This window comes from Neoarius graeffei, chromosome 25, assembly GCF_027579695.1.
Source record: "Neoarius graeffei isolate fNeoGra1 chromosome 25, fNeoGra1.pri, whole genome shotgun sequence".
NCBI classification, from domain to species: Eukaryota; Metazoa; Chordata; class Actinopteri; order Siluriformes; family Ariidae; genus Neoarius; species Neoarius graeffei.
Window position 1 is genome coordinate 1,336,707 of NC_083593.1, and position 13,275 is coordinate 1,349,981.

The following is a 13,275-nucleotide window of genomic DNA, read 5'->3' on the forward strand; positions in this document are numbered from 1 at the left end:
AATGAGAATTGTATAATAATTAAAATTTCAACTTGTCCAGGCGCCGGCTTCCAGCTGTATGCGCGCATCACGGGTAAATTCAGGAGCAAGATCAATGTAATTCTATTTTATATGAAACTTTGGTCAAATATCTGTCACATTTTGCATTTTGTGCAATTTTTTTTTACCTTGCGCAATACCAGAAAAATTCAGTTGAAATCAAGCCATTTGAGGCGAATTGGTCCGCCTCTGAAAAAACTTGGCATCTGGATTTCCGGCAAACATTGATTTTTGTGACGTCGCGTGCGGGACGCCTCCCTCTGAATCCTACGTCAGCGCTGGTTTGTTTATGAGAAAACGACCTGGTGGTTTTCTGCAAATTTTTTCAACGTTATCACGTAATTATTAAAATGGTTAACAGGTGTATCGTAGGAGGATGTAGCAACACCAATCATGATGGGATTAGTACTCATCGTTTCCCAAAAGACCGGACAATGAGAGAGAAACGGGAGCGCTTCATGTGAGGCACCCGGAAAAATTGGCGACATGCTTCAGGCTACAGCATTATTTGCGGTGCTCGCTTCACAAGGCCTGATAACTTTGAGAACTATATGCAGTGGGAAATGGGCTTCGCGAGGCAACTTGATCTGAAAAAAGATGCAGTTCCATCTGTCAGAATGCCCAAAGCAACACCGTCTCCATCTGTGTCAGCGTCACCAAAGGAGCCAGCTGTGTTCGTCTCCCCTGACAGAAAGTGAAGCGCCGCATCCACTGAGGTCCTCGAAGCCGAGGACCAAGCAGAGCCGAGAAAAAGACCAAGAAAATTGGCAATTCACAAGTTGACTGTTGCCAGGCCGGGTAAGAAATAATTCTGACATCTCATTATGTTCTTCATCCAAAGGTGAAGTAACATTGCGCTCAGGTGACAATTCCATATTTCAAAGCAAAATCGCTCGCTGCTAAAGCCGAGGTCACAACCGGACGTACGATTTTTTGGCCGTGCGGTTTTTGGCGTTTCCCAAATCGCTGCGTTTTTTTTGTTCATGGAGAAAGACGCACGTTGGCCCTAAGTTTGTCTTGCAACCTGAAAAAAAAAAAAAACGTAAGCGCCCGTAGAGTTTGTCTGACATGACAAAGAAACTGTACGGCCAGTCTACGGCTCGAAAATCAGCACGTCACACGCATGCCCTCCGTGCGTTTCTTACGTTTCTTGCACGTAGCCCGGCCGTAGGAGCACGCACGGCCGGTTGCGACCGAGGCATAAACCTGGGCTACACAGGCTGTGCACTGAAACCATGTAAAGCTCGCGCAGCCTGCTGGCGCTTCCGCAGGTGACGTCACGAATCTGGCTCCAGACTCCCTCGGGATTTTTCCAGATGTGCTTTATTTTATTTTTTTCTGCTGTAGACAGATGGCCTTGTGCAAAATTACGCTTCTGGATGAGTGTGTAAAGGGACATACTTTCATATTAAAAAAAAAACCCGAAATTGGTCCAGAATATGCCCTTTAAACCGCCTTTCATTTTAAAGAAAGTGCTTCAGTGAAACCGCACATTGGTTTACTTGGAGCAGGAAATGCTCGGCGCTGATTGCAAACACAAACGGATTTTTCTAGAAAAGAAATATAAATCGTAAACTGCACGTTCTTCATATGTTTACTTAATGTACTGCATTCTCAGTTTGTATGTTTTTATTTTTGTCTTTTTTTATTTACCGGAAGCTATTTCGCCATCTAGCGTGAGCATGCCGAATATAACTTGGGTAGCTTAACATTTTCATTCGCCATTGACGCGATCTATCTGCATTTTATAATCTATTTTTAATGTTAAATTATTTAACATCCAAGAGGAGCGATATTAGAACAAAGCCGCTGTTTGTGTCCTGTAATGGCGAGGCAGCGTTCACTGCGCATGCGCCGAAGAAACGACACGGCGGCCATTTGCAGGAAAATAAATGGCGGCTTCGCGCTTTTCCCGTCCACAACTAAACCCGCTTTCAGTTCTTTACTACAAAACACTGAACCTTGTGAACCAACGCGTCGCGTCCTTATCTTCCGCCAGCAGCTGTTTGTTGAGGCGCTGCTGAGAGCTTCCGGCTGGAGCAGCGCAGCGCAGTGCAGTGTGGGAAATGGAGTGTGTGCAGGAAATGGAGGCGGCTGTGGGCTGAAGCTCCTCTGCACAGCCCGGCACTCAGGCACCGCAGGTTTACAGTTCATCTACAAACCACAATTATTTTAACCAGTTCAATATTACAGTAGTTGATTCAACCCTCCACTTCATTTCTAATCACAAAACCCAGCTGTGAGGATTCAGCGTGAGGCTGGAAACCCAGGGGAACCTGCACACACTGAACACCGCGCCACAGCTTCCAACATTTGTTGACAACTGATCTCACTGATAGAGGAAAAAAAACAGGGCCTTAAAAATGCCCTTTCCAGCTTTGTGCATCTCTGTAATCCATCGGCAGAGGCCCTGGAAAAATGGGATCACAGCAAGGTTCACACATCAAATATTCCTGACAGATTCATCCAGACTGCCTTTATTTAAAGCAAAAAAAAAAAAAAAACCCATCCCGACTCCCATGAGCTGTTGGAGAAGTTGTTAGCACAGAGGATCGCTCACTTTTTCCAGCCTGCACGGTGAATGACTCAATAGAGACGTGAAGATTCCTACTGTACACGTTCATTTAGTCAAACTGACCGTCTGGAACTGTGACCTGGACCAAGATCAGAAGTCAACGTAAAAACCAAGATTACACCAAAATGTTTTTAAAATACCAATTTCAGTGTCCAAAACCTGAACAAGGTTGCATTCGCACACTTTAGTCTGAATAGAAACCAGATGTTTTCTCTCAGCGGTTCTTTTGGCAAGTCCAAGGTGAACGCTTTCAAACTCCATCAGTTTTATTGCACTGAGAAACTGGTTCGTTCCAATCAAACAAATGTTTTCAGTTGCCGTGCTTTATCATAGACATGTTGCTGAACTCAACCAAAGGACAGACATCACGCTGCAGAAATGCCAGCGCACTCTGGAGATCAAGATGTATAAAGAAAGCACAACTTTATTCATCACACACTTGTGAAATTCCTCTCTGCATTTAACCCACCTGAAGCAGTGAATACACACACACACACACACACGCGTGTGTGCACGCACACACCCAGAGCAGTGGGCAGCCATGCTAACAGCGCCCAGGGAGCAGTCAGGAGTTCAGTGCCTCGCTCAAGGGCACCTCAGCCCAAGGCCGTCCCATATTATCCTAACCTGCATGTCTTTGGACTGTGGGGGAAACCGGAGCACCCAGAGGAAACCCACGCGGACACGGGGAGAACATGCAAACTCCACACAGAAAGGCCCTCGCTGGCTGCGAACCCAGAACCTTCTTGCTGTGAGGTGACCATGCTAACTACTTACGCCACCCCACTATATGAAGAAAAACTTCAGTTCCATAAAAGTCTGGGTGTAATAATTGAATGTTTACACCATTACAGTTTCTACAGTTATTCAGTAGTTTTTTTTTGTGATTTTTCAGGAAAGGTTTAACCTTCCTGACGTAGCATTTCTGCCCAAAAATAACTCATGTGCCTTCAGCCTGACATGCATCTCAAACAATTGCTTTGCCTTTTAGTTTGTATTAATTATGCATAGTGGGAGGGAATCAAACCAAATCAGAAGTATAAAACAGTAGCCTGATCTGGACCTCTGATCAGACTGCCCAACAAACCTGCAGTGAAGTTTTCTTGACCACAAACACAAACCTGAGCACCAGTTTGACTCCCTGCTTTCACACGAACACACATAAAATTGTACCAAAAAACTCAAGTGAGACCAAAAATCAATTTTTGTTCTTTATTTAACTATACAAAACACATTGATGAACCGGAGAGGACCTGAAAAGAGAAAAAACACCGGATTAATACAACTGGAAATCAAGCAACATAATTCTGCAGAAGTGTATTACTCATTAAAACGGCACAAATCTTGAAAATGATCACCTGTTTACGCATCCTTCTCGGGTGCTCCCTCATCAGTGCCCTTGGTGTTGCGCGTGTAGATCACCTGAGCCCTGTGCTTTGACACAAGTTTGATCATACCTGAAGAGAGACAGGAAAGAAAAGTGAAAATGGAAAACTTCACCTCTCATTGGACACCAAAAAGCAATTGAGTCACATTTAAAAGTATTAACAAAACACGCCGCAACGTTACATAAACCTGATCGACAAATTTTTAGTGGAGGGGGGGGGATCCATAACTGCCTCTTTGTGCGCATGTGTGTGGGGGCCAGCGGCAGCAACCCCACACCCAAAAACCTGGGAGCTGACCAGTGTTTATAAACTGAATGCTCAGATTTCTGTTGCAAATCTCAGACCTATGGGTTTCAAGAAAGTCGGCCTTTCAATTTCAGAAAATCAGTGAAATTTAGCTCCCTCTGAAATGTGCTCATTGTGATTTTTATTTCTGTAATATCTCACAAAATATCCAAGTTATTTGGGGGGATTAAAGCAAATCATGTGCATGAAATCTCTCGCTTTGTGCAGTCAAGCAGACAGAGGAAGTCCGTGTGCGCAGTTTTACAGCAGCTGGCATCCAGTGTTGCATTACTGCCATCCACAGGTTTCCCTTTGAGCGTGCACTGACAGTTCCATCATTCTGTCGCTAAACGAACAGCTGATCACACCGAGGTGCTCGCTGAGCGCCAATATTTATTAGTTTGGTCCTGCGTTTCCTTTCCTTCATATATAACGTCTTTTCTTCTTGCTTTCCGTTAAGCCAGTATCTCACTGGGCTGCAACAAATTGTGAACGTCATTTGCGAGAGAGTTTCAAAGAAGTGTCCTGAAACACTTCCGGGGCTTCTCAATTTCCTCGCACGAGTCACAAAGCGTCGCTCCTTCATCGCTGAAATTTTGAACATGTTCACAAAATCTCTCTCAAAAGAGCCGCAAACGTGTCACAAAGCCGTCATGAACCCTTCTCAAGTCAGTTTCCGTGAGACAGGAAGTGCGAATGTATGGGTAGTGTCTCACTGGGCTGCGACAGCCTGCAACTAGGTGGAAACAATTGTGATAAAATATGCGAAGATCAATTCAGTGAGATTCCAAATGAAAATTGTCGCCAATTCGCATATTTTATTGCAACAGTTGTCTGTCCAACTAGTCACAGGCTGTCGCAGCCCAGTGAGACACCACCCTGACTGTAGTTGGTCTTTCATAATTCATTCGTACACTCACGTCCTCCATTTTTCTCTCCTGCTTCAAACTTGTATCCTACAATGCCTTGTGTGAACGGGGAAAGCCCACCACGTGATGCATGACATAGTATCTTGTATTGGGTCATGGTGAAGCAGGAAAACACAGCGGAGAATTTAGAGCCATGGGTAGATTAATTCATTCATTGTTCTACACACACAAAACACCCCTAATAAAATCGGAAGTCTGATTCGAATTCGGTAGCTTTCAGTCACTAAACAAAAAATAATTGGGTGTTGGAGATGATTGTTTTCATGACTGACACTTGAAATCTGAAAGGCAGTTGACCTTTAATAGATGTCCATACAAATCGTCACACGGTGAAAATCTGGCTTCCAGAAATGACTCAGGGTTAGAACACAATCTTATTTAAAAACACAAATCGCCTGCAACACCAGTTAACATTCCACATGAAGACTGAAACAAGCTCCCCTCACCTCTAACTCATCTGCTCAGTTGAACCGATTTTCGCTGGTTAAACGCTAAGGGTTTTTTCCTGGTTGGCTATCGATCCTGGTTTCTGTCGTTATAGTGACTATTCACAAGAGAAGACGTTAACGAGATGTCGAATCTTTCATGTGGATGCATTTGGACTCTCGTATAAAAACCCACGTCCAGGTGTGATGGAGTGGAAGTGAAGAAAAACAGACAAAGGAAGCCCAGAACACACCAGTAATCTGCTCCATCCAGCCTCATTTTCATTCATGATCTCAATCACACTGAAAGCACACGTGTGGAGCATGAACCCGGTACAGTAAATAAATTTACTTCACCAATGCTGTGTGTAAATGGCATTAATGGGGTTAAATATTGCTTTATTATTGTTTAAAATTAAACCGTGCACGAGTTTTGTTTGTAAATTTGCCCTTTTCATGTTAATTGCCCTGAACGAACAGCCACGTAACCGGGTCTCTCTCCCATTTCATCACCTTTGCCGAGCAGTTCGAGGAGAGCCGCCCTGGCCAAGGAGCCTCGAATCTTCAGCCTCTCGGAGACCACAGCGGGCGTGATGAGCTTGTAGTTCGGGACTTCTTTGTACAGCTTGTCATAAGTGGCCTTGTCGAAGAGGACCAGGTTGTTAAGCTTGTCCCTCACCTTCCCTTTGGACCACTTCTACTCCAGAGAAAGGAGAGAGTTAGACAGACATGAAGCAGCTTTACAGATGTAGACTCAGAGACTAACGAGTAAGAGAACAGTGAGGCGACACAAGACAGAACCCTGAAGTGAGTGAAGAGATGTCGAGTGGGAGGAGAGGGTCAGGGTCAGGAACAGGACAGTCTGTACCACCACAGCAGCAGCACACCGCCGTCTTCCTTACAAATCGACAGGCTGTGCGAGATCTTTGAGTGTTCGACTAAGAAAAGCAAATTTACCTTCTTTTTCGCTTTGCCTCCAGATTTATTGACGGGATCTTTGTCCTTTTTGGCCTTAGACGTATCCTTCTTCTGCTTACTGTCCTTGGGTGGCTAGACACAGAGATGAGTGAAAATAAATGTAACTTCATTTTTTTTAACTTAAGGAAATATTCATGTTTTTTTTCCTAAAAGCAAAAACATCTGAATTCAACTGTCGAAAGAGTGTAAGATATAAAACATGGTGCTGAAACAAAAATACCCCAACACCTTGGCTTTTCCTCAAACACTCTGCTCGCTCTCTTTAATGTTAAAAACATATGAAAGAAGCATTAAATTAATGAGTAAAATAAACAAATCCCAAACACTTTATTACAAAAACACACCAACACTGGTGCGTTAAAGTCCATCGTGTTCACTGTAAACACGCTAAAGCGCAGGGATTCGGCAACACAAGCGCAGAAAAGATCAAAGCGCATTAAAGATCAAAGCGCATTAAAGATCAAAGCGCAGGTTATGAAGTAAATAAATATTAACCATTAAATCTGCTCATAATGCGCGCGCGTGCCCGCTGCTAACTGGGGCCGCGTGCGCGCTCCTCGGGCCTCAGCCCGCTAGCTAACATGCTAACCGCATCACGCGCACAACAAATATCGCATTACAACATGAACAATATGCAGCGGAGCGCGCGCTTTCCGACTCCCCGCCGCTGTTCCCGCCGTCAGCGCGCGCTCATCCGCGGCCCCGCGGCCAACAGCAGCACAAACTCAACACGGCCGCGTGATTTCCGCGCAGCGACCCACCATGATGGAGCTTTCGGCGAGCCGCGCGAGAGAAAGGAAGCTGCGAACAATCCACGTCCGCTTTGACCACGCGCTTCTTCGTCTTCCGGTGAAAGCGAGGTGTGAATGGCGTTCTGACTCATTATCGCCACCTGCTGGATTCCCTGAAGCAAGCCACCACTGGTGAAAATGACAATTTAAAGTGCTGATGACACGTTTTTGACATCTTTGGCGATGTTTTATAACATAAAAAGTAATTCCCGATGATCCATATATTAATTCACGAAGGCGCCTATTTTACAAGTTATGATAAAAAAAACGCGGCTATTTGGGCAAATTTGACGGGGCTGCAGCACCCAGGAGACGAAAGAGGAGGAGGAGCTATATGACGTCAGCGAAAGAACCTTCCTCCTAACTTACCAGTTTGTTGTTGATGCGACAGGTGTTCAGTTTGTCATTATTAGTATTATTATTATACATTTTATATATATATATATATATATATATATAGTTGGGGGCGGCACGGTGGTGTAGTGGTTAGCGCTGTCGCCTCACAGCAAGAAGGTCCTGGGTTCGAGCCCCGGGGCCGGCGAGGGCCCTTCTGTGCGGAGTTTGCATGTTCTCCCCGTGTCCGCGTGGGTTTCCTCCGGGTGCTCCGGTTTCCCCCACAGTTCAAAGACATGCAGGTTAGGTTAACTGGTGACTCTAAATTGACCGTAGGTGTGAATGTGAGTGTGAATGGTTGTCTGTGTCTATGTGTCAGCCCTGTGATGACCTGGCGACTTGTCCAGGGTGAACCCCACCTTTCGCCCATAGTCAGCTGGGATAGGATCCAGCTTGCCTGCGACCCTGTAGAAGGATAAAGCGGCTAGAGATAATGAGATGAGATATATATAGTTATTATGCCTTCGCGTTGTGTTGCCGGCTTTTGCTCCAAAACCCACAAGGATGGGGTAAGTTTATTCAAGTTTCCCAGAGATCCCGAGCTGCGTGTGAAGTGGGTGAAGCAAGTCAGGCGCACTCGTGACAAGTGGGAGCCCTCACCAACATCCGTCCTGTGCTCTGAACACTTCGATTTGGATTGTTTTGACACCCTTCCCAGCTTAAAAGAATCTCTTGGGTGTTCAGTTCAGCACAAACGTGTGTTACTACCATCAGCAGTGCCTACACAGTGTTGCCAGATTGTGAGGTTTCCCGCCCAGTTGGGCGGTTTCAAGTGCATTTTGGTAGGTTTTGAACATATTTTGGGCTGGAAAACGTCAGCAGTATGTGTTGCCAGATACTGCTGAAGTTTTACAGCCCAAAATATGTTCAAAACCCACCAAAATGCACTTGAAACTGCCCAACTGGGCGGGAAACCTCACAATCTGGCAACACTGCCAGTATTCCGGAGGGGGTCTACTAGTAGCTATGCCAGATCCAAAGACAGTCCTCCTGTCAGAACATGTGTTGTGAAATGACATAAGATAAAGGTACGTAGAGCTATAGATTCTACATGATAATCATAAATGTAATCATAAAGTCGGCGTGATATCAGTCATGTATTTGCTTGTGAAAGCTTGCGGCTTTCATGTAACTGCCGCCTAGCAACGAGAGGCAAAGGGTAAAGAGGGTAGGCTATCATAGATTCTATTCGGAAGAGATCAACACAATTCTAGACTCCCAGAAGAGGAAGAGCTAGCACTAGAGAGTTCACCGGCGTTTTCATGCGCCATTTCCACTGAGTAGAACCAGAGTAGAACAGCCAGTGAACCGCAGCGTGTTCTTCTGCTAACGTCACAACGTGGCCGTGAGCCACGGACCCAGTTTTCTTGTGCTGTGCAATTAAAAGTTGGATATTCGCGTAACAACAGCTTCTTTTCACGTAATTATAACAGAAATCTAACATCTTTGCCATGTTGTATAGTTTATTTAAGAAATTGCATAGAGTCATGTTCGTGTCATCAGCACTTTAAAGAAATAAATGCAGATCACAATAAGGATTTGCCAGATGATTGCTGATCTTTTGACAAATATTGGGACTTTTTTTTAAAGAAAACTTGTATTTAATCAAATGAGACACTGTTTAATTCAGCTTGCATAAATTTGCATACTGAACAAAATGAGCAAACAAATAAAAACACCCTATTCTTTTGATGGTTTTAGAATTAAAATATTGAAACTCCGAAGAGAAAGGTTAGACTATTACAGAAACATCTGTTGGAACATTATTTTATGATATTGTTATAGATAACTACTTAATGCCATTTTTCTTTTAGCAGAATCAAGTTGATGTTTTGAGCTAGCAAGTCAGAATTTTGAGATAACAGGTGAAGATTTTAAAGATCATTTGTATAAAATGAGATAGAAAGTCAGAATTTTGAAATTATAAGTCAGAATTTCAACAAACAATAGAAAAATACAGTCTGTTTTGCATTTCCCCCCTTGGATACCTGGCAGAAACCAGGATACCATAAAAACTTTTCTTAAAAACTCAAATGTAAATCCAATCATCATCATCACCATCAACTCAAATGATGCTAATATTAAAGTCCTTTTTAAAGGGAGCTTCTCGTTGCTGCTGTTGCCACTCTGGCTTGCTCATTAGGGATTAATTATTTTTCTATCCAGCTTTCTGTAAACGGGTGGTGTAGTGGTTATCACTGTTGCCTCACAGCAAGAAGGTTCCGGGTTTGAATCCGACAGCTGACGGGAGTCTTTCTGTATGAAGATTGCATGTTCTCCCCATGTGTGCGTGTGGGTTTCCTCTGGGTGCTCCGGTTTCCCCCACAGTCCAAAGACATGCAGATTTGGTAAAATACCCAGCCACTGGGGTTGCACAAGCCAGTGAGTACTGAGTGCCAGTCCCAAGCTCAGATAGACTGGGGAGGGTTGCGTCAGGAAGGAAATCTGGTGTAAAACCTACACCAAATCAAATATGCAGAACAGATCCACTGTGGCGACCCGCAACGGGAACAACCGGAAGAAGAAGAAGATCCAAATGTATGTAGAGCTGCTTTGTGACAATATCTATTTTTAAAAGCGCTGTGTAAATAAAATTGAATTGAAACAAATCAAGTCATTCTTTGTGGTTATACAAAACCTGTGTTTTCTGTCTCTTTCACTTTGTCATTCTCTCTGAAATTTCACAGAATGCCTCAGGAAGACGTCCTGTACCGTCGCAGTGCAAAAGACAGGACACTGCATCACCCTTACTGCATACAAAGGTATTCAATTTGGGACGCTGGGCCTCAGTTGAACTGATGCATGTGGTCATTTTGATAGGAGTCAATCATTATGATGTGCAATGCAAGTTAGATTTACTATTTTAACACCGGCTTCATAGTCAAGAAAGCCCAGCAGCGCCTCTACTTCCTACAGAGGCTGAGGGAAACCCATCTCCCATCACCACAATATTCTACAGAAGGATTATAGAGAGCATTCTGAGCAGCTGCATCATGGTCTGGTTTGTGAATTGCACCATCTTGGATCACAAGACCCTACAGCAGATAATGAGGACAGCTGAGAAGATGATCGGAGTCTCTCTTCCCTTCATCACGGACATTTACACCACACGCTGCATCCAGAAAGCCACCAGCATCGTGGCCGACCCAACGCACCCCTCACACAATCTCTTCACCCTCCTGCCATCTGGAAAAAGGTACTGAAGCATTCGGGTCTTCACAGCCAGACTCTGTAACAGTTTCTTCCCACATATCATCAGACTCCTCAACTCTGAGAGACTAGACTGATACACACTAGGACTGTTGATCACACCACTCACACTGCAGTCTCCCCACAGTGGACAATAATGCACTATAGACATCTTCTCTGGGCTAAGGCTCATTTAAAATGGACTGTGGCAAAGTGGAAAACTGTTCTATGGTCAGACGAATCAAAATTTGAAGTTCTTTATGGAAATCAGGGACGCCGTGTCATTCGGACTAAAGAGGAGAAGGACGACCCGAGTTGTTATCGGCGCTCAGTTCAGAAGCCTGCATCTCTGATGGTATGGGGTTGCATTACTGTGTGTGGCATGGGCAGCTTACACATCTGGAAAGACACCATCAATGCTGAAAGGTATATCCAGGTTCTAGAGCAACATATGCTCCCATCCAGACGACGTCTCTTTCAGGGAAGACCTTGCATTTTCCAACATGACAATGCCAAACCACATACTGCATCAATTACAGCATCATGGCTGTGTAGAAGAAGGGTCCGGGTACTGAACTGGCCAGCCTGCAGTCCAGATCTTTCACCCATAGAAAACATTTGGCGCATCATAAAACGGAAGATACGACAAAAAAGACCTAAGACAGTTGAGCAACTTGTTAGGACTAGGACTGTTTTGGCCTCTAGAGGCCGCTGTTATTTCCTTTTCATGTCGTGTTTATTTTGGCCTCTAGAGGCCGCCACTGTTCCTGTGTTTTGTGTTTGTGTTAATTGCCTAATTATCTTCACCTGTGTCCTTAATTAGTTTGTCTATTTATACCCCTGAGTTCAGTCCTCTTGTCACGGAGTCTTTGTGCTGTTATGTTTATCTCCAGTTTCCTTTGTACTGTGTTTTTTGATCTTCTTAGCTTTTGTATTTTTGCACTTTGCTTTTCTTTTGGATTTTACTCTTTGGTTTTTTTTTGTCTTTTGTTTTGCCCTGTATATAGTGTATATAGTTTAAATAAACCTTTTGATTCTTTTTCTACTTCCGCCTCACGCCTCTGCATTTGAGTCATCCCCCTGGTGGCCTAGTGGGGGTTTGCTGGATTATCACACCAACGAACCAGGTTCGAATCCCAGCAAAACCCTAACAGAAAGACTCCGTCATGACCGACTCAGCAGAGGCTGCTTCAACTGTCTACCCGGCCAACCTTCAGGGAATTATGGCAGCTTTGACACGCTTCGGAGCGACCATGGACGCTCATGGACGTACGCTCACCAGCCAACGTGAGGCCCTCGCTCGCCACGAGGAACTGCTTCAGCAAATTGGGAAAACCCTGGCACAGCTGACATCTCTGCCTGCATCTCCTGCTCCTGCTCCTGATCCAGCTCCCACTCCTGCTCCAGTGCCTCCTGCAATGCTGCCTTCTTCACCTCGCGAACCCAGCCTTCCTGCACCACAGAGGTATGACGGCAAGCACAGTGAGTGCCGAGAGTTCCTTACTCAGTGTCAACTCACCTTTGAGCTTCAGCCTACCACCTACACTACGGATCGCCGCAAGATTGCCTTTGTGATCACCTTATTAGCTGGTAAGGCGCGAGCCTGGGCTACTGCTATCTGGCAAAGACAGGGACCTGAGTGCTTTGATTTCCAGCTGTTTTCTGAAGAGATGCTTCGGGTCTTCGATCAGGCAGACATCAGTACCGACGCAGCCCGAAAGCTCATGTCCATCCGGCAAGGAGGAAGCGTCGCAGATTACGCCATCTCGTTCCGAACACTCGCAGCAGTAAGTGGATGGAACGAGACTGCCCTGGTGTCAGCCTTCCACCATGGTCTGTCTGACCCCATCAAGGACGGTCTGGCCTCTATTGGATGCCCAAGTGACCTCGAAACCCTCATCTCACATGCTATTCGTCTGGATAACAGGATGAGAGAACGCCACCAAGCCTTGAGCCCCCCCAGCCTCCCTACCTCTACCTGGAGACCGTCTACCTCCTTCAGTGACTGTCCAGAACCCATGCAAGTGGGTCGTACTCGCCTCTCCGCATCTGAGAGGGAGCGCAGAAGGAGGGACAAGTGCTGCATCTACTGTGGCAAGCCTGGTCACTTCCGAGCATCATGTCCCGAACTCTTGGGAAAAGGACCGCCCCGTCCAGCCGAGGGAGGGTTGTGACGGGGCCTACCCTCTCTCCCGGACTCCCTGGCCAAGGAATCTACATCCCGGTCTCCATCTCCTGGGGTGAGTCTGTCCACTCTTGTCAAGCTTTGATAGACTCAGGGGC

General features: G+C 45.3%; 1 protein-coding gene across 2 annotated transcripts in view; it reads right to left on the reverse strand.

Annotated features, from left to right (window-relative positions):
- Positions 1–3,812: 3,812 nt before the first annotated feature.
- The window catches only part of rps25 (ribosomal protein S25), a 389,269-nt gene continuing 379,806 nt past the window's right edge, over positions 3,813–13,275 (reverse strand). Inside the window, exons 1-5 of one of the 2 annotated variants that reach the window (XM_060909676.1) lie at positions 7,381–7,488; positions 6,599–6,691; positions 6,155–6,338; positions 3,973–4,071; positions 3,813–3,867 (exon numbers count right to left, since the gene is read on the reverse strand). In XM_060909676.1, the coding sequence (XP_060765659.1) occupies positions 3,977–4,071; positions 6,155–6,338; positions 6,599–6,691; positions 7,381–7,383 (375 nt within the window). In that variant the 5' untranslated portion in view covers positions 7,384–7,488 and the 3' untranslated portion in view covers positions 3,813–3,867; positions 3,973–3,976. Of the gene's footprint in view, positions 3,868–3,972; positions 4,072–6,154; positions 6,339–6,598; positions 6,692–7,380; positions 7,489–13,275 lie in introns of those variants that run through there. The other variant, XM_060909677.1, reaches the window with a different exon arrangement.